At 37.9% G+C, this 22,811-nt stretch overlaps 1 protein-coding gene across 1 annotated transcript in view; it reads right to left on the reverse strand.

Annotated features, from left to right (window-relative positions):
- The window catches only part of MYO16 (myosin XVI), a 304,717-nt gene that overhangs the window by 149,049 nt on the left and 132,857 nt on the right, over positions 1-22,811 (reverse strand). Inside the window, exons 13-15 of the mRNA XM_075137449.1 lie at positions 14,521-14,626; positions 10,371-10,488; positions 2,927-3,074 (exon numbers count right to left, since the gene is read on the reverse strand). Coding sequence (XP_074993550.1) covers positions 2,927-3,074; positions 10,371-10,488; positions 14,521-14,626 — 372 coding nt within the window. The remainder of the gene's footprint in view (positions 1-2,926; positions 3,075-10,370; positions 10,489-14,520; positions 14,627-22,811) is intronic.

The following is a 22,811-nucleotide window of genomic DNA, read 5'->3' on the forward strand; positions in this document are numbered from 1 at the left end:
TTACACGTCATCATCAAGATAAACGAAGTTCTGCAGTTCTTTTGAAACATGCCAAATTAATAGAAATTTTGGAAATTTCAATCAAGGATCTGCTGATAAAAATCAGCTTCTGAATATAATGAACACATGGGAGTACTTGTTGTCAATCAAAAAGCCTTGACTTGCCCTTTCAAGACTCTCTCTCCATTTCTGATATGCTCCCCCTCCTAAATCTTGAAAAATGATCTTACCTTTCAGGAATTGCTTCTGTCTTTATCCATCGTGATCCACATGCAGATACGGTGGGAGATGTATTCATTCAGATCCCTCCCTACATAGATTTAGATGGCTTGCTATTTTAAGATCCTAGTTGTATATAGGTTCAATAGAAAGTGGCCAGCTATTTGTCTTCATACACTGCCCTACCAGTCATAATACTTGCAGGAACATACATTCAAGCTTCTGAGCTCAATCTCCCTCTCAGGATGGCATCAAACACCACAGAATTACAACCTGCACTTTGGGGTGAAACCCCAGCCTTACTGAAACTCTCAGTGACTCCAAAGGGGAGGGATTTCCCCTTTTAGTTATTTACATTAACTCTTAATCCAGGATTATATACTGCTTAATACATGAATTACCTCTCACCTTTTACAGCATCAAGTCTACAGTAACCACTATTGACAATATTACTTTGACTCTTTAAGTTACTTTTATTTAAAATGAGAATAAAAAAACAATGTTATGTCTCATTTCTCATATTGCAATGGCTTAAGCAAACAATGAAAAAATGGGGGTATCTTGTGATCTTAACAGCCATTATTTACTAAGATTGTTCAATCTTCTACATAAAGGTGCAATATTGAACAACGCGAAGAAGAACAGAAAAATTATCAAAGAACAGTTGGGCATGAACCACCTATATTTTCAAAAGGCCTGTTATCTAATTAAATTTGCTATTAGAGTCAAGATTACACTTGCTTAAAGCAAACATGACAAATTCACTTATTGATGTTACCAGAATGATATGATCTCATCAAAATTTGACTAAGCCAGAAATCATGAATTTATAACAGAGGCCAAATACTGCTTTCTGATTCATGTATGAGTTTGATGTTGTAGAAATTCCCCCCTACTTTAACTCTATCAAGCAAGAAAGATCTGGCCCACTGAACTATTACACTCAGGAGTTTAAGGGAAGAAATATTTGGCCCAAACACTCTCTCAATAATGCAAGATACAATCTACTCTATGTAGGCAAAGCAAAGCTTTATTGATAAAAGCAGCTTTATGCAAACGTTCAGCTATAAATTACTTTTAAAGAGTTGGCACTGCAATGTTCAGAGATCTATTTAAAAATACTATTTTGTTCCTTTTGGATGCTTATCAGATATCTTATCAGATAAAGCTTTGTTCATGTGAATCTAATTATTCAGGTTTTTGCTAAGTTCTTTCCCGTTGCAGCTTCTTGCAAAGTGACTTCAAACTGTTTATTTTCTGAACAAACTGAGTGATTCCAAACAACTTTTGCTAGAAGAGGAATAAATTAATGATCGGGAGCTCAGAATCCTTTTGGTCTTCAAAGCCTTCAAAGGATTTAAAACATAGAATTTAAATCTTCCGCTCCCCTCTTTGAAGTGGGTCATTTTTAGTAAAGCAACTTAGCCTCAGGTTTCTTCAGAGCTAGTGCATTACACTATTTTGTTTAATACCAGAAGTGCAAACAGCAGTAGTCTGAAGACTTGTGTTTAAGAAAAAAATCAGAATCAAGTAAGTTTCTTCTGCAAAAATAAATGTGGTATCTTTCTATTTACAGGCCCCAAATCTAGGAATACTATTTTATTCAAGTACTAGCCAGAGTGGAAGATAGAAAAGTTGAGAGAAAAATCCATGGGAAAAAGGCTTAGATATGAAAAACTCAAAACACTCATTTTATATCATTTTAATTGCTATTGGTCTTTTTACAGCTACTCACTATACTCATTATAAACTTAGCCAATTTAAGAGAAGATCATTAATGTCAAATAGGCTTCTCTCATTTCAGTGATATTTCTTAGGAATCACCTCAGAAAGACTGAAGAAAGAAATCCAAATGATCTAAATCGGGAATATGTTTTCATTCCAAAAGAATTTGAATTAATAAACTTTGAGATATCCCCCAAAACTTCCACTTATATTAAACATTTGGAGTGTATTCAGCCTTAGACACACTACATTTGGGTGTCTATATACAGCTCTTTATATTTAAGCTCTTACTGTTAAAGGGGACGTAGTCATCACAGTTTATGAAGCCACAAATGTGGTTCAGTTCACCCCGAAGCACATATCTATATGTAACTCCACATAGAGCTGAGTAGAGACTCAATCTGCTTTGATTGCAAATGGGAGCCAAGACAACCAGCTTATGTGGAGACACACACAAAGACCTAATTTTAGGTGTTGGGTGTTTGAATCCTATCCTTGATTTTAAAGCAGTCAAAACTTCATTTCTGTTTTTCTTAATAAATATGAGGTAAAGTAAATCTCAAAATGAAAATGGAAATAGTTACATATGGTGAAATTTCATCAAAATCAGCATATTCCATAAGAAAACTCTAATTTTAATGAAACAGTCTTTCCTGAAGACAAAAAGTTTAATCAGTGGCAAAAATAAAAAAAAAAAAAGACTTACTCTAGTCCACAGAAGATGGAAAAATAACTAATAAGTTTCCTTCCTTTTTCTCCTTTAAGGCAATAATCCTAATGGATATAAGACTCTGATCTTCTTAAGAGGGTGTATGTGTACTCCAGAATTAAATCCTCATGAACAGATACTCAGTAATAAATAATTTCAGAGCTCATTGAAAAGTTATGACACAAATGTTAACTATTGGAGGAAGGACCTCAACAGCAAAGAGGCACTAAAATAAGAAATATATTAATACTAAATATAAAGTTGTTTTCCTACCTGTGTGCAGACAAATTACTGAGGTACAGGGTGTATTTTTCTTCAGCAGACAGCCCATCCATCATCAAGTAAAAAACATGAAAATTACTCTGGTTGAGAGGTTGCATAATGACACGAGACTTCTCCAACATGTATGTATAAATCCTAGCTGATTGAGAAACAAACAAATAAATTCATCATTATACTGATTGCTCTAAACTTATATATTTCAAACCATTCATCATTGCAACACTGAAGAACAAACAATATTTCTTATAAAACAGTCTGAGGTGAGCATGATATCAAAAATATTACCATTCATTCTACCATGGTTTTCTATATAAATCACATATAAACCCCTAATTCCATTAAAGTTAGTGGAACAAATGTCTTACGTTACTTACTTTGTTACATTATATTTAAAATTATTTAATTTTAAAGATAATGATGTTGATTTGTACTCTGTTTTACTTATTTGAGGAACCAGTTGTCATATTTGGGAAGACTTTCTAAGAGACAAGCTGTTAGTCATCTCACCGAAGTGTAGCCATCTGAGCATTGGCATCTATTCTAAGCTCCTTCTTAATGGAGAGAGAAAAATGCAAGAGAGATTCAAGACATCTTGGAAAAACTGCCCTTGGAACCATTTCCTCTTTCTCTGTTGGCAATCAAGAATGCTCAGACTAATAGTTTAGATTAACCACCTAACTTCTAGATGGCTACTTCTAGATGGCTACAAATAGACAAATCCTCTGCAGAACTGGTCATCGACAAGCGCACTAACCTGTGCCTGGGGAAACATGGGCATCTCAGAAGGGTTATGATGAGCTGGCCAAATGAGAAGCCACGTGAATCAGCACATCTGGGAAGAAGGTGAAGGAGGATGAACCTGACCACGATTTGCCTACAGAAATGCTGATTACAGGTTCACACATAATCTGAGGCCCGCTAGGGTTCTGAAAGAGGCAAAGTACAGAAGCAGAGGAAATACTGGACCGTCAGATGCATTCACCTGCTTCACCAGATTACAGGCATTTTAGAGGTATTTGTGAGGAGACAGAGGGAGAGTCACTGTTTTGGGCAGACTACTCTTCAGCTCTCCACTGAATGTACACCACCATGCAGTTCCAGATGCAGCGGGCTAAAGAGAACAAGAGAATGCCTAACTGTCGCTAGAGGTCAGAGCCCTCCCTGTGAGCGAGGACCTGATTCCAGTTCCCACTGTTTGTACACTTTATCTCATCGTTGCTTAAATACTAGCTCTGGTGCAAACACCAGAAGCGTGTCCCTTCACACACAACTGAGCACGCCCACCACTAGGATGCAGTACATTCTGTTGCAGCTTTATGCTTTTCAATCTCTGCAATATGGCAGAGCTTTCACAGGGTCTTAACAAGCATCCTTACCCTGTAAAAGTCTGTTGAGTTTAGAGGATAAGGTGCACTTCTCAGCAGTGGAGGAGCTATATTTTTGAAACTCTGTAAGCGGAGGAGGATATTAAACCATAGCTTCCCATGATCTAGATGACAACCAACTCATCTAAGACTCCTTCCTTTATGAACTGGAAGTAATTCTTGAACATTCAGCGATAGAAAATACTGGTACATGCATCCTGTAGCACAGTAAGTATGTTCTCTAAACACACACCATTTTTGAGCCGCTTATGGGTTTTAGAATTTTTCTTTTTTTACTTTTTTGAAGAAAGCTGGGATTAAGCATAAAAGAGCACTAAGTTATTCGCTGCAGTCAAAACTGTTGCATTTCTAGGCATATGCAGAAGCACAACTTCAGATGCCTGAGAGACCTGACATTTGAAGGCAGAGTGGGAGTTTAAAGACTTCTAAAGATGGGGATAGTTGAAACAGTATTTTCAGAATCGGTTTTGGACTCAAAGGTATCGCCCAATGCAAGGCTGAGCAAAGTTATGCAGGTTAGATCTTGGCGTGTGAGAGTGTGTATCAGAAGCATAGTAGTTGCATCAGCCTAATGGCTAGGCTAGAGGCCAGAATGTCATGCTCCTGCCACCATACAGCTGCTAATATCCACAGGAGCTCATTCAGAGCTAGCTTGGTTATTGCTATACCATCTGTATTTGTCTGGTAATGATATTTTAAATTTCACCTAAGTATCTTCCTACCTTTTGGAGAGCTCTAAGTTTCTGCCTATACTGTTAAATTAAACACAGAAAACTTGAAGTTACTTGAAGTTGTGTGTATGAGGGAATGCAGCCTGTGAGAATATTGTTGAAAGACAGTGTAGAGTGGAGGGAAACAAAATCTGTGAATCCTGAACATATTGTTTTGAGAAAGGTCCCAGCAGTTAAGTGCTGTCCCTGAACTAAGTATAACTATGCACCGCCTCGCAAAGTGCTACTCTGCACAGGCCAAACCATCCCAGACACATCCCAGTTAAGCAGTACAGAAGGTCAGTGGTACACTACCCAGGGTCATCTTCCACCCTTTCTTTTATTTAACAGCACAGGCAAGGCCTGACACGTGTGCTGGCAACGAAAACCATCCCTGGAATTCTACCTACAGAAGAGACAGCAGGACTGACAGAGAAGAGTTGTACGTCTGACTTGCTGAACCAAGGAGACACGATCTGGCCCATTTAATCATCCTACAAAAAAGTAGAAGTGAACTCTTGCTATTATGGAACTCATATTATGAGAAATTGTGTATCAGCCGTCTAGCCCGCTGTTGCTACACTGCGGAAAAAAGAACTGTGCTGGAAGTAGAAGGGCACGCTTGGGAAATCATTAAGCTGGTAGCAGGATATGTTTCTGGCTCCAGTAACTTTGCAGCACACTAGAAATTGAAGTAATGCAATCTTAACCTATCATGGCAGGACTGGCCCAGACACACACTTTCATCAGAATCAATCATTATCTGGCTGCCATTCCTACAGGGTAAAACAGAATAGATGAACCTGAAGGATGATTTGCATCTTTTATTGTGCTTGTAACTTATTTCTCAGTAAAACTAACCCTACCATCAATTAATTTGAAAAGAGGCCATTACTAATCTTGAATCACTTTTTTTGTGTGCAATGATCTTCACTAAGGCTTTCATAACTACCACTCAGGTGTTTTTAACATTCATTGATTAGTAAAAGCAAGAAAAATGTTACTGGAGGACATTTATCTGATTGATTAATTAATACATTTAACTTTAATGTCAGGCAACACCACTTATTTAGATGACACAAATTAATTCAGCCCTTTTCAGGTACTTTAAGTCACCCACTTTAATAAGGCTAAATACAGTTCATCTCAGTTAGCACCTCCACCAATGGGAAGAGCTGTTAGTTGAGCTTCTGATCAGCAAGAATCAGACACAGCACCATCTTAATGGAGTTAAAGTAACTCATAAAGAAAACTATCATGGTAATATGCTTTTCTACAAAGTGAAATGATATGTTTGTTAATCTATGTGTGAAATGAAAGGGAAAAATAATAGAGTTCCAGAGCAAAGTCTGCCATTTTTGTGCAATGTTAATTGTGCTTACAGACACAAGGAAATTTGTACTTCCTTTAACAGATCACTTGATCTACTGAGCAGCTACAAAGTCAGGAAGCGGACTCTGTATTGAAAGTGTGGCCAGTGAAATCTTTCTTGCAGCTATGCATTCTTTGAAACTACATTGCTCTTTCTCAAAAACCATGCTGTCCTAAACACAGCTATTGCTAAAGACAAAACAACATTGGAAAGTTCAGAGCTGAAACACAGTACAAAAACACATCAGAGAGCTTAGCGGGCTGCAGTCTTTCTTATACCAAAAAAGGAAATTCATGTCTGAAACTTTTTAATTGATAAAAAATGTTTGTAACACACACAGGTGAATATGCATTCTGCTTCTTTTTACAAATCAAATTAGTTCCTTCCATTTTAGTGCAACTTTAAAAAAAAAAAAAAATTAGGCCTTGCTTTTCAAAAAGTGGAGACTGAGAAAAGCAAGGCCTGCAAAGCAAGGCAGGAAAATGTGGAGAATAAGTTTGTTAGGCTTGTTTTTCTCTTCCTAACCTTCTTTTTTAGTGATTTGAGGAAACTGACAGAAGCCTTACCTTTCATCTTAGGAATTATGTCAACCTACCTGAAAGACCATTTACTCTCTCCCTTTCCAAATAAAAATAAAATGCAGTAACTTTACTTCTGGAAATAAATAAATAATCAGTCTTTTACTACTATGCAGCAGGTGTGAATCATCATCTATGAATGATCATGATTTTTTGGCAGAAGATCAGTCTTTGAGTACTGTTAGGTACGGATTTATTTTAGAAACTTAATGAAATCACTGGCCTGTAATTTATCCTGTATTTGTTCTGGTTAAGACTTTTTACTAGTTCCCACTGCCTTACTTTATCCAGTCACAAAGAATAATGACTTAATCTGGGTTGTACCTTCTCCACTTGTTTGATTGAACTAAAGCAATGAAAGGTACCTGACCTCAAAGCCACTTGTCACAGAAGAACTCCCATTTGAATGCAACATCTCAGCACACCTCATCAGAAACAAGAGTCAGAGGAGACATATAAAAACTCTACAGATATCTGTACTGGCTTTGAATAGAACCACACTCAAGAGCTCCATCCTTGTTTTCAAAACTTCGTGGCAAAGATCCAGTTTATGAAAAAGACCGAATCAGGCCTGTAGATGAAAATTTTGGCCAACATTTCTGTTATTTAGGTATATTGGACTTTCTGCTATAAGAATAAACCTTAGGTGACAAAAGTCAGAGCATTTCCAGGGTCTAGGCATAAAAGAAGCTGTCACAAACTTCATCGATGTCCACTCAAAATGCAAGGAATGCTACTTTGAGCTTGCCCTCTATAATAAAAATGTACACATGTACTTTCCATGCCCCTTCTTTAGTAAATTGTTCTGGATCTCCACCCTTAAGATCTGTCTGCAAAGGAGTTTAAACAACCTAAACCCTTTGATGGAAGCAGTCTAGCGTCACTTGGATTTTTGTTTACAAACCAGACATATTTAGCCTAGTTTGCCTCAATGAGTTATAAAGTCATGTGTCAGCAGAATCAGGTGCTCTGCATATTTACATTTTTCATTCATGTTTAAACAGTGCAAGACAGTAAATACTGCTGCAAATGATCTTGCAAATAGATACAGAGAATCACTGGGTGGGATTTAAACCAGCCAAAGACAACACGCCTGATTCTTTTCTCATTTCTGGTGGAGTAAACCTGGGACAATTTCACTCAGAAGTGATGCTTACAGCAGCATAGAAAAGGCACCATCTACAATGCAAATGAAACAGCATGAACAAGTGCAACTTACAAAAATATAAAAACCACTTTCACTGCTGTACTGGGGCTTCTCACTCTTGACTGTAAATTACGGAACTTTTGGCTACCTTAGATTTGGTAAGAGTAATTGACTCAATTTCTAAATATTTGGGAAATAGTAGGTTTGTTTATATTTGTTTATATTTGTTAATGGACTTGACTACCCCTAGATTTTCTCATTTAATGCCTATGGTTTGAAAGTGATAAAAACACAGCATTAGCGTACCAGAAAACTGACACAAGAGCCTGGTTAACTGATTCCACATTTACATCATTCACAGACAAGGGTTGTGAATTAAACTGGCAAGTCTGGGTAAAGCTTCTTGAAAACTCAAGACCCCGCAATCTCAAACAACGCACCCCAAAATTGTGGGAACACATGGCCTCGAGGCCTTGAGGCTTCCATTCCTCATCTGAGGAACTGAATGACACAACCTTAGGTCAGAAGTATTGTGAAAATGAAGCCATTTATGTTTCTGAAATGCTCATACAGTGAAAAATGTTGATGAACAACATAGAAAATCCACAGAAAAACTAGCATTCTGTTTTTAGAGCAGAATAAAATTACACAAGCCACACATGAATTAATGAAAGGAAAACAAACTAGTTAGTAGCAGATGACTGAAGAAATATAGTCCATTCTCTGCACTGAATGAAGCTGGGGAGGGGTGGAAAAACAACAGCATTAAATTTGTATGCAATCCAAGAGTATCTCAGACAACTTCAATTCTGGCATTTCCTAATTCCATATGCTTGACTTTTCAAAATTAGCATCATTTTCATCTGTTTGCGTTTGTGCTCTGTGTGTGCAACAAAAAGAGAAAAAGCGTGCATGCAATGTAAATGTAATAACTACATATACTCAAATTAAATATATACAATACAAAGGATTTATAAAATGTTAGTTTTAGGGATTGAATTTCACTTTTACAAGCCCAATTCAGATGCTGTTTAGTCCATTCTAATGTTTATTGTCACTTTCTTTATATGCCTCCCACAGCTCGTAAATGAAAAAAAAAAAATCACACTTTTCAGTTTTACATTTTCTTTACAAATATCCTATATTTATTGTAAAACAAGCGAGAAAATAAGTGATAGCAATTTCCAATGCAGTGACATTTTCACTGAAGAAACTATCGTATTTGCTAGGGTACAGTGAACTCTTTCAAGAAAATTAATTGTAATTCCCACCACGAAATATTTCCAAAAAATATTTTTAGGAAACTCTTCTGAAAGCATAAACACATTTAAAATGATAAAAAATGAGTAGTTTTGGAAATGTTTATCCCATGGAATCTAACTTACTTGGATCAAAATGTGTCTTGCCACACAGCTTTTCCATCCAGGAAGATTAGCGCAAGTAGGAAACTAACCGTGTACAGTTATTTCTGCACCCACCTCTCGCTTTAGCACAGAGTAACTTTATGATGACCTATGCAGACCAGAAATGAAACCTCTCTCTGACTGACTCCGAAGGTCAGAGTTTTCAGAATCAAACTGAAGTTTTGCCCAATATTCATTTTTTTTTCACCAATGAACGCTTACTGGGGATTAGCAGACTCCCACTTACTCTGAAGGCAGGCACAAATTCCACACTATCTTACCTCTAACGAGAATAAATATCAGTGTGATTCCTAGTTCCTTCAGAAGAAGCTCAAAGCTGTAATAAATTACTTCTAATTTCAGTATTACAGAGTATGCTTGCATTTTGTTTGCCCTAAACAGATGAGTTTATCACTTATTTAGGGGACACTTAAAATACCCAATACAATATTAAATACAAATGCAAAAATTAATCTGTTACTTTTATTTTACAGTAAAGTGACACACAGCTGTCACAGTTTGTTAATCTCGGGCATAAAGGGAAGTGGGATTCCTGGGAAATGTAAGAGGAATCGGTGGTGGTAATTTTTTTCCTTGTCTTTCCCTGCCACCTAGTGGTTGCACAGAACAGGGCTCTGCCTCTTCGTACTACGCACCACTCTTGACAAGCTATGAATTCACATGCTATTAAACGTGTTCCTCTGACACTCCGTAAAACCCCCTTGCCTCTTTCCCATACTTTAAGGCCATTGATGCCTAACTCTGTGTATGGCATCACTGGGATCCCTGATCTACTAGTCTGTGGGTGATATCAAAATAAACAGATTAAATGATACTTACCTGCAATTAATGTTTTTTTCTTCTCACAAAACTGTAGCTCAAAATATTTTATAAAACAGCTGGAAAAATCATTCAAGGGTGTCTTAGCATGTCCAAAGGCCTCCAAGATACAGTTTACCTGCAAGACAATGGTAAAGAAGCAATAAGAGAGGAAATAAACAGGAAGATATTTCAATAAACGTCAGTGAGGTTGGTTTGTGATCAATAACTGGAAAAAAAAAAAAGACCGTTTTTCAGCTTGGAATTTAACAAATTCCTTGAAAGTTTTTTTCTAACTAGAAATTAAAGTAAGATAGCTCAAAAGACAAAAAAAAAGTGCTGTCAGAATAGTGGAAATTGTAAATGGAAGGGGAAGACAACGGCTCACACCTGAGCTGTGTCCTTACAGGTAGTTTGGATACAAGTGGAGCCCAATGTCCAGAGATGGCATGCTTAGCAAAAAGATTAGAATCTTTGAAAGCAGCTATGCTTGTAAAGTTACAGTCAGTCAATACTAATAACCAGCCAAAGGAATTTACAAGCTTTATATGATGCCAGAAATGGCATAAATTACTGTTTTCAAATAGAATTACTTCAGCATTATACTAGTGAAAAAGTGAGGAAAAAAATAGATTCTGACTTTTTTAAGGCATCTCTCACTAATGTATTTCCATGTTTCATCTTCATGGTCACAGTAATTATTTTTAAAAGATTAAAAATTTAAAAATAATAAAAAGTATTAAATGTGCCATCTTTATTCCACGTTTTCTCTGTATTTACCTTTTTTGTGTATAGTTAGTTTCTTTCTTACACTAAATGTATTCCCTTCAGCACTTTCCTCTTTTGCATCCTAAGAAATTGATTGCAACGTGGCCTCAATACACTATTGTTCTAATATAACCATGGTTTGCTGAAGCTGGATGACCTAGATGGGGAGAGGTAGGAGGGAAGAGGGCTGTGGAGTCGCACAGATAACATGTGGCTCCAATCAAAAAGACAGAAGCTCTAAAAATAAGATCCTTCAGAATTATTAATTAAACCAGTTATTTGTGCAGTAGGTGGCAGCAGAAAACTAGTCAGCCTAGTTTTGATTCCACTCCAGTAGCATTGTTTGGGATGTATTTGTTCATTAGGCTAATTCAGCACTTGGTTTAACCTGTGCATCTTTATTAACTTTAATGGTGCTATGCATAACTGCAGCAGGAATGAATTCAGGCTATTGTGTTCATTAAAGCATCTTAAAAGGCAACTAAACCAGAATCTCTACTTGATTCCCCATGGGTAGGATCTGCTATATCTACATCCACTGTCTGAAGTCAGGTGTCCCATCTAAGCTAGTTACAAAAGATCTTTCTATAAACAAATGGCAACTCATTTTTCTTCATATGTGATGATTCTCGTCTGCCCTCATTGACTAAGGCTCATTGACACATATGGCCACATCTATAGAATCATAGAATCATAGAATCATTAAGGTTGGAAAAGACCTCTAAGATCATCAAGTCCAACCGTCAACCCAACACCACCATGCCCACTACATCATGTCCCTAAGCGCCTCATCTACACGTCTTTTAAATACTTCCAGGGATGGTGACTCAACCACTTCCCTGGGCAGCCTGTTCCAAGGCCTGATCACTCTTTCAGTAAAGAAATTTTTCCTAATGTCCAATCTAAACCTCCCTTGGCGCAACTTGAGGCCATTTCCTCTCGTCCTATCGCCAGTTACTTGGGAGAAGAGACCAACACCCACCTTGCTACAACCTCCTTTCAGGTAGTTGTAGAGCGCGATGAGGTCTCCCCTCAGCCTCCTCTTCTCCAGGCTAAACAACCCCAGTTCCCTCAGCCGCTCCTCAGAAGACTTGTGCTCCAGGCCCTTCACCAGCTTCATTGCCTTTCTCTGGACATGCTCCAGCACCTCAACGTCCTTCTTGTAGGGAGGGGCCCAAAACTGAACACAGTATTTGAGGTGCGGCCTCACCAGTGCCGAGTACGGGGGCACGATCACCTCCCTGCTCCTGCTGGCCACACTATTTCTGATACAGGCCAGGATGCCATTGGCCTTCTTGGCCACCTGGGCACACTGCCGGCTCATGTTCAGCCAGCTGTCAACCAGCACCCCAAGGTCCTTTTCCTCTGGGCAGCTTTCCAGCCACTCTTCCCCAAGCCTGTAGCGTTGCCTGGGGTTGTTGTGGCCGAAGTGCAGGACCCGGCACTTGGCCTTGTTGAACCTCATACAGTTGGCCTTGGCCCATCGATCCAGCTTGTCCAGGTCCCTCTGCAGAGCCTTCCTACCCTCGAGCAGATCAACCCTCCCGCCCAACTTGGTGTCATCTGCAAACTTACTGAGGGAGCACTCGATCCCCTCATCCAGATCGTTGATAAAGATATTGAACAGGACCAGCCCCAAAACTGAGCCCTGGGGAACACCGCTCGTGACCGGCCGCCAACTGGTTTTAACTCCGTTCACCACAACTCTCTGGGCTCGGCCGTCCAGCCAGTTTTTTACCCAGCGAAGAGTGCACCTGTCTAAGCCGGCCTCCGACTACCACATCTCCCACCAGTTCTGCTCTGTTTGTGAACAGCAGGTCAAGCGAGGCTCCTGGGTTTAAAATACAGTAAAAGTGTACTGCCCCTATAGAATGGTATTATTGCAACACTAGACTTTAAAATTTAAATCAAAAAAGTGAAAAAATAACAAGGGTATTCTTAACATTGTCATGTGAAACCTAGATTAAATGTGTCAGTTTAGGAACATCAACAATGAATCAGATAACACTGTGAAAAACATTTTAACATGGCAATTGTATGACTACACGAAGTAAAGCTACAGCTTATTCAGCTGTAGTGTTTTCAGTGTCATCAGGCTTTTTTAATGTCTTCAAAAAACACAAATGCAACACTGTTTTCTAAAATCCACCCAAAATCCATAGGATTTTTATTACCTTATCAGCTGGAATGTACAAAATATGAACCAGTGTATCTGTAGCCTTTCCCACATCCCAATAATCCTGATTTGTAGGTTGTCTCTTAGTGTCAGCTGTACTTGTGACACTATTTAATCATCTTTCTGGACTGAATCATGCATAATTCAGGAAGAAAGCAGTGTGTTTTGAATGATGCATGTGATGTTATTTAAAAAACCCACAATGACCGATTCTAGAGTTCTATTGGATATCATGCATGCGGTGAGTGAAAGCTAAAAAAAAAAGTATCTTGGGTTGACTGTAAGTGCTGTACAGGAAGTTCACCAGAGTGGGTGAAAGAGTCTAAACATATTTTTTTTAAAGCATGAAACTCAGAACTGAGTTATGACAATGCAGACTGTGCTAAAACATTTCATGTAAATCTGTCTCTGAGCTGGGATCTCAGATGAGAAGTTTCATCCGGAAAGGCAATTTTTTGAAAGAATTTGAATTGGCAATCTAGGGTTCAGCATAATTTAAGATGTCAGTATGAGCCTTTATAGTAGTGTTACAGCTGTAATAATGAAACATGAGTTGCAATGTTCAGTCAAACGAAAACTTTATATTTACAATGTACTAGAAAGGAGACAAATTCATCTGACGTGAAGCAGTTTCTCATGATTTCATGTTATGTGTTGGGCAGAATTTGGTTCTGCTGTGGGAATTAAATATGACTGAGCAAATATTCAGAACTCTTGCCTATTTCATAAATGTATTTAGTATACAAATACCGGGCCATATAACTTTGTTTGGTCCTTGCAGTTTTCCTGCAACTTTCCAGTTTCTGTTTTATATATTATTACTTCAGATGCCTCAGCACTTCTTATACTGTCTAGAGAAGCATCACCATAACCATACAGATAAATTTGTTTACTTACTGAAGGCAATCAGTACACATTTAGGAGACTACCTTATCACACAAATGTTTCCTATTCACTGAAACACTGCTTTCCGGAGTCACCAAAACACATAGAAACAAAACTGGCCTCCACTCTTTGGTTTCCCCTCATCACATTAATAGGAGCTTAATCCTGTTCCCATTCAGGTCAATTCAGGGAAAGAAACCTCCTTTGACTTCAATGGTGAAAACAAATCCTTTATGAACTTCTGCATAGCAGATGCCTTTTTCCTTACAGTTCAAATGTCTTTGCCTATCCAAAGGGCCAGATTTTTGCTTTGTTCTACTCAGTGATCAGAATGCTACTTACATGTTTTATCTTTGTATCAAAGGTATTTCTGCTGCAGCTGGCTCTGCAAGCGAGGTGCTTCACTATCTGTTTGCAGGCTTCAGTCTTCCCAGAACCACTTTCTCCACTGCAAGATGACAGGCAAGAAAGAGAGGGGCGGAATCATTGTTATTTTCACATCTGATACGTTATTTATATTCTCTGCTAGCTCTGTTTGAATGGATTTAAGATATCTCAGTCAAACTTTCATTTCAAATAACAGAAGGTTTATGGATGGCAAATAATAAAGAACAGAACGTAGGAGATAGACTGGCTGACTGTCTATGTTCATGAGGGCTGTCAGAGCTGTCAAGCTATATTGTCTTGTACCACAAGCCAAGCCAATCAAATCTAAAGCTTTCAAGCCATTTTGAAGGTATTTATTGCAAAGATTTTATCTCCTCCTTTATCTTCTGTCCAGCAAAGGAGCCTGCTTATGCTGCCTGGTTCTCTTTGCAGATGGGGAAATACTACTGTGGTAATGATGGGAGTCAGAAGGAAAGGAAAGTGTAGAATACAATAGGAAGAAGGTAAAGGAAATAGGAAAGGAACAGGAAGGAAAAGAAAAAGATTATTGATTTTACAACCTGCCCAGTTTCTGCAGTGCAATACACTCTGACTTCAGTGATCCTGTTTCACTTAATTTCTTGTTCATGATGTGGAATAAATATTCCAAAGAATGAGAATCTCTGAGGGGGAAAATGAGCAAAGAAAACAAGGTAAAAGGCAATATGAACAACAAAGATAGGAAGAAACAACAGAAAAGTGGAGGGATGGAGGAGGGAAGCAAACTCAATGGTGCACTTTAAGCATGGAGAAGGAAAGAAAAGAGACAAAAGAGATGGAAAGGATAAAGTTAGTGAAGCCTGATTAAAAAATTCATGTAAGAATTTACTTGAATTGCAAGAAGTTGTTTTCTCTATAGACAACTGAACCAAACAAAATGTAATTTGATGCTCCTCCTTCATTTATCTGCTTGATCAAATTTAAAAGGCTGTTTCTACAACAGCCAGATTTTTCAGAAGTACAATGGCCATACTGGTTGGTTAGTCCGTTATCTGTATAGTTTAGTTTCTGAAAATGAGAGGGCAGCAAAATATAGTATTTGTCTGGCCATTGCTTTATCTATTCAAATCTCACTTCAAAGGAGAAATCAATTAAATAAAGGAAGAAACAAATGAGGGAAGGACAAAAAGGTCTTCATACTCAGAGAGGGATGGGATCTCTGCACCCATTCAACTCTTACGGGACATACACGCATCTCTGGTGAATATCTTATTTGTTTACCTGGTAAACTGTAGTCTTAGGTGACAAGACAGATGTCTCATTACTATATGTGATGTGTCAAACTGCTTTCTTTCTATGTCCTCCATGTTCTGTAACGAGCTGGAGTCTGACCCAGGACTTTAAACTCCTACTGGCATCAGTAGGATGTTTGTGGTCCAAGACTGCAAAGATTTGCAACCTGGATATATGTTATGCAAAGACCTCAAATAATAGGTCACAAAGCCATATTTAAACCAGGTCTTACAATGAAAGAAATCATGTGAAGTCAAGAAGGTCACTGTCACAGCTAATATGAAACTAGTATCTCTACAGGATCGACAAGGTGCTTCGTAAGAGCACTATCCCTTGCTCAGATCTTCAGCTTCTGACTTTCTGAGTTTCAAATGTCAGATGATACTTGATGTCACCCTCTAAAATCTGCATGCATCTCTGCCCTCTTAACGATGACCTCACTGTCCAAATGCTAATTGTACCATGCTGCCTCCTTCTTAAGAAGCAGCATTAGCCTTCTGTCTTTATAATGGGAGTGTCCAAATTCCATGTTCCTTTGCCTGTTATCACTAACAGGAACAGAAAAAAGTAAAACAGGGCATTAGTCCTGTGATACTCCTCCCCTAGAGACATTTCATACTTTTGCAAATTACTGATCTTATGCCTGTATTATCCAGAAAGGCAGTGACCTTACAGACAGATATAAATCCATTTTGCCATCTATCTTGCCCTCCCGCCCACCTCCTACTGCCCACTCACATTGGCCACTCCACTGGCACCTGTGTCTCATGATGATGAAATAATTTTGTCCCTCCACAACATACGTAATCCAAAATCACAGCTGCAACCTGCTATGGCTATACCACAGGTTACCAACAAGATTAGCAACTGTGGCTCTTCGGTTATTTCAACTGTCAAGGAACTTCTCTGAAGTTAAAACATGTCTGAAGTTTAGCACAGCCACAGTTACAGATGATGGCCCTGAGCAGAAGTGTTCATATATGTTTGAAAATCAGATCTGAAATAATTCATAGGTTGTAACAACTCACAACTTGTCCAAGGTGTATTGCCCTTTATATCCAGCAGATAAATATTTGTATCATTCTGAGGGCTGAACAAGACTTGATATTTAACAAATTGTTGTAGTATTTATTATTTTGCTTGCTTAGGCCCAACTTCATCTGCCAAAAATAGCTTCTTTAACAGAAGGTTTTTCCAGGATTAGCAAGGTGGGGATATTTTTCAAAAAATCTTTCTCACAACTGGAGAAATTGAGGGGGGGTTGGGCAGAAGGGATGCTAAAATAACATTTGATGTACCTTGGATTGTTTTCAAGTATTACAAAGCAGACATGCAAATTACAATTAAAACCAGAAAAATGCCTTATTAAACAAAGGAACTGGAGTGTTCACCATGAGTTTCCCCACTTAACAATTAATTTGTTTCACTTTTTAAATAAAACTATATTTTGTTTTTCACTGCACGCTAACTGTGGCCCAGATAACACAGGACCATGCAAGAGTGCATAAAGTGGACAGTTTCTGTCCCTTCTTGAATATTTCTTCCCAAGATTGCTGTTTCCTAAACATTGCAGTGACACAGCTACAAAGATTTGACACTCTCAGCTCAGCTGTTAATTTTACATTGATTGACATTTTGTCCAGCAGTGTCACAGGATCTTTTTGGCTGAAGTGGTTGCTCGAGTACAGTTCAGGGGTCAGAATTCACTAGAACTTGGTTGCTGAAAGAGAGACACAATGTCATTTAGTTGTTCTGTGCATTTCAAAGGGTTATGCGTGTACTCCTAGTGAAATATAGATTGAAGCACTGAGAAAGAAATGCCATGTTAGGTAAAGTTTTAATTGTTGATATAATTGTTTGGAACATTGGGGGCAATAAATAATTTAAAAATGAAAAAGTAGTTTGGCACTTGAACCAGATCGTTTTTTGTTCCGTTTCCTTTGAGGTGGAGTAAAATTTTTTGTAATGTCCCCATTGTCCACAATATCTTTGCTTTAACAGTTTAATTCTGCTTAGAGAACAATTCCTCTTCTCTGTTTTAAATAATTGTTTCACCACTATATTTTTCAAAATGTAATTTATAATATGAATGTAACTTTTGGTTGGACTGCCTTATCAAGGTGGAGGATAAGTTAGCATTGCAGCAGAAAAGCATTCTTCCACAGTAAAACTTCCTTAGAAGGCATTATGAAACAGGCAAAGCAAAGGTGGCTTATTTCACAGATAAAAAAGGTTAAATCAGAGACAGTGTACTCCAAGGGAAAGGAAAATGAACAGAGAATTTGAAAGCCTATGCTCACCACGGGCTTTAGGCAAGTTCCACTAAGTCTTCTCATTTTACTCCTCCTTTGGCTTTCTAACTTTCCTATATAACTACCTGATGCAGGGCCTGGTTCCTACTATTTCTTTATTAATAATTTGTTAATACAACCTCAATTACAACTCTAGTCTCTGTATCTCAAAATAATATGAATAATAAGAAAAAATAAACTCTGTTTTGAAAGAAAACATTCAAAACTAAAATTGTTAGGAAAAAGTCCAATTTGAAGTGTGAAAATACAAAGGCATGTGAAGCAAAGAACACAAGACGTTCCACAACCAGGGGAACTAAAGAAGCTACACCCCGCGAATCCGCTGCACTTGGATTATGATCCAGCTCTTCTGCTACCTTGTGCTAGACTAGCTGGGCCACTGGCACCGCTCACGCCGGCGAGCTCAGTGCTAAGCATGTGCTTGCCGGACAGTCCACGGGAACTGCCTGGCTGTTGCCTTTCAGAACAGCTGTGGCTGGAGTTACAACCGCCTTCATGTCGGCTCTCAAAACCCACAAAGCCTGTGTGAACACCCCGGCTCTGAGACCTCCATGGCTGTTAGCAGCCAACAGGTTCAAAAGTTGTTGGGTGGAGGGGGACTTAGAGGTGGACAGACAGAACCATCATGTAGAAGTAGTTAACCAAGGAAGCCCAGCTAAAATAGTCAGAAAACAGCAAACCCCAGGCAAAATTTTAAGAATTAATTCCTGCAAGTACTGAGAAGTACATCTTGCTTGCCCTCAATTTCTGCATACTACCCAGGTTTATCTATATCTTTATGAATTCAGATAACTGGATCATTATTGTTTGGCAAGTGTCAATTCCAGTGTAAATAAACCCTATAAATCATCTGTTTGGGGAAAAATATGACAAAATATGAAACACGTAAGGAGGAATGTACCTGCCATTTCAGATCATATAAGTGGCAGGGTTTTATTGTCTGCGTTTCATTTTCAATTCTGACCAAAGGTACCACATTCAGAAGTGCAAGAATACCTAACAAAACAAACAAAAAAAATCTATTCCTGCAGTACTTGAATTATAATCAGAAATGCTGGAAAATTTCTGACAGAATTTGTTCATATAAGATTTCCACCAGTTTTAAAGGAAAATTTAGATCAGCATCGATATGCATGCTGTTTTGTATGAACTTCTGAAACCAATCTCTTATTGTACTACCCTAAACTGTGAGCGTTACTACTCCAAATTCCCACTCTGATAGTAAGATACAGCCAGGGAAGAGAGAGTAAGCTTGCAACCTTTTGGGGGACCAGAATAATTTCTTTCTTCTCAGTTTGCAGAGTATGTAGGCAAGACACTGGGTCTTGCTCCACGACTGAGGTTTCTAGATTTGAAATAAATATGTGCAAGCAAGACTGCTAAATATAAAATAATGTGTTTTGTATCATCACTACTTATATCTGTAACTGAACAACCCTGCATGTTAGTTGGAAATTATATTTCTAAAGTAAACTAAACTGGAAAGTTCATTTCTAAACAATTTTTTATTATAAATGTCCAAGTCTATAACTGTACTGCAGTAGCCCATTGCACTTACAATACACTGAATTATAATATAAAAATTAAAGATTATTAACTTTAACAGAATGCCTGTGGTGACGCTAAACTGAGGAAATCAAAAGCTTTCAAGGCACTCTGATTTAAAAGACAAGGATTTCTCTTCGTTCCAGATTATTTGGCTTAAAAATGTGATTTATATCACAATAAAACCATTGGATATTGACATTCTTGACTGCTAACACACACAAAATTATAACATTTCATTTGATATATTCATTATGGTTTTTTGATTCACCAAATTAGCCATCAGCATCCCATAAACCATTGGCTTGATTGACTAAGGATCTTTAGCTTTTAACAAGCCTATAAACTTAGGCTTCCTAGACAGCTCCTCACTTATCTTGTCAGTGCATAACACATTTTCATATCCTGAACAGCAGGAGCAAAGTGCAGTCAGAGGGAAGTTAATTATGAGAAGTCCACCTATTGGCTATTTAAGAGCATACCATAATGTTATTCTATTCTGTAACTTTCATACAAATTTTATACAAAGTCAGCTCTTAATGTTAAGCATATGTGAGTGATGGTGGCTTGCTATGAACTAAAAGTAATTGTGAATAACTGGAAGTAAGCTCTTCAATAATTTGGCCAAATGCTCTCCTGTTGTAAAACAATTTCAGCGAGTGAACACTTGATTAGATGTGAAGTGACTGGAAAAAAAGGTGGAAAGGCTGATCCGGATCATCCTGAGAGCTTTAAATGGACTTTTTTTCCCTTTTTTAACCAATTCAGTAGCAAAGACTTAATATGATGTTTAGGGGAATAGATAGCACCAGAAAAAGACCAAACTCGCAAAGAAAACTGAAACAGGCAACATTAAAATGAAATAGTAGTAAGTTTTCTATTAAATTTGAAGATGAAAACACAGCTTCACACAGTTTAAATGGGACATTATGAATGTTCTGCAAAATAAAGTGCTTTAACATCTCTGGAATTGTAAGAGCCTAAAGTGCAATTCTAAAACTTCTTTAAAACATGATGATGTATGTGTTGCCTCTGGGGTTGCAGAGGGTCCCATTCCACTGGCAATATATAATAATGTTATACAAAGAACGTGTCTCAAATCTGTGTCAAATCTGTGTTCTGCAAGTATAACGTTTTTAACGTAAGGCAGAGGTCAAACCAGAAAATGATAAACTTGTTTAATTTATAAATTAGGGGTTAATAAGTATTTTTACCAGAAATATTCCTAGTTACATGCAATTTATAAAGAATGTAGCAATGACACAAGTGGAGCTTTGAGTAGTTAACCTAACACATTATGTCTGCTCCTTTGTCATTGCAGAAGATGCTTCAGTGTTCCACTGCCTGTTCTATCTTCTGTACGTTCATACAGTATACACAGCCTCTGCAAAGCAAACAATCTACTTGCAGTTGTACAGTTATTGGAACGTTTTGCCATTGATATGTATAATATTTTATGTAATGGGTAATTCATTTTACACGACTAAAAAAGGATTTTTTTTTTACATTGTCTGCTTTACTGCTTGAGGAGAGCCAGTCAACCTGTGTGAAGCAAAGGGAACAGACAAAGCAGAGAGTTGATGTGTCAGAGAGGTCCAACCAACAAGAGACAAAAATGAAACTTGTACTGCGAAGCAAGTTTGGCAGTGCTAGATTCCCATTTTCACTGAATCACATAAGAGGAGACAGAGGAATTCTACCACTAAACTGAGCAGTAAATTCCTTAACACTCTATATCTTCTAATTTAAGTTGCAAAACAATGGATTTCCTTCGGTTAAAAAATAAACTTGAAAAAGATACTTTTAACACTTCATTTTCCCTGCAAAGGACTGGTCTGGTCCTAAGTTAACTCCAGGATATATACTGGGACAGAAGGATTCTTCCAGATCTGTAAGGAAATACCTTGGAGATGGATATTTGTTGTTTGTGAATTGGTGTCTTCAGTTTTTGGGGCAATTCTCCAAAGCAGCCCCAAGAGGAAAATTCAAGATTTGCTAAATCTGTTTCCCGTGTGAACACCACCTTACAAAAGAATCTTGCTGCTGGGGAAGAAAATGTCACATTTGATAGATCATTTTGTTGATTTCCATTTTGGTTTTTTTTCTTATATTTTAACCATTTGTTGGAACTTTTCTTTGACTTTGTCTTGGTCTTAAAGCTTGCCTTCTACTAAGCAATCTTAAGGTGATCTGATAGACACCGAGTTCTGTATGCCACAGAAAGATGGGAACACTTCCATACCTACAGCGTTTTTAGGCACAGAAAACAGAAAAGGGAAATATTAGGTGATAACACTACAAAAGGGAGAATTTTTCTTCATCTGCCACAAGCCCATGCTGTTTCTGCAAATAGCAGGTAGCTTAGCACTCTGAGAACAGCCATACTCATGACAGAAGTGCTGACTTTTCATTAGCTTGATTTTTGTGCTCAGGGGGAAGCCACAGTAGATCTGCAGCTACAAACCCTTTCCCTGTGATCACAGGAGCACTCACTGCCAAATCTCTGTTGTTTATTCCCAAAGAAAAGAGTGGAGTCTCTGCTTCCATATATTTAATTGCTAACATTATCACAATCATTTGTGTGGAGTCAGGAGACTCCAACCATATCTAGCTAAGGGTACTATATAGAAATGGTCTGGCCATGAAAATATATCCCTAGAGACAAGCAGCTAAAGAAAGAAAACCAGTAAAACCAAATAAATAAAAAACAGATGGAATTTATATGAGAGAGAGAACAGGACAATAGCTATGAGCAGCATCATATACAATAAGCACAACTGCTCATGGATGAATGTCTGATTTATAAAGACTCTGATCTCAGTGATGTGAATTAGCAATGCTTTGAGAAAGCTTGTTGTAAGGGACTTTGGTACAGAAATGTAAAATTCCTGGATCCCAGTCAAGCTTAAGCATGAAATAAATAGTGTTGTAAGACTCTGCCCTGCCAGAAACTATGAACCTCTCCTGAACACACAAATGGGCTAAAAATTGAAGTAGCACTTTAAGGTCAGAAAGTAGAGTCTGGTAGTTTAGCAAGGGTTTCAAGACCATAGCTTTGGACTCAGGCAGCTAAGTTCCAACTCAGACAACTTCAGGTGCCTTCAACTCTTTTCATTA

Source organism: Calonectris borealis, chromosome 1 (genome assembly GCF_964195595.1).
Source record: "Calonectris borealis chromosome 1, bCalBor7.hap1.2, whole genome shotgun sequence".
Taxonomy (NCBI): domain Eukaryota; kingdom Metazoa; phylum Chordata; class Aves; order Procellariiformes; family Procellariidae; genus Calonectris; species Calonectris borealis.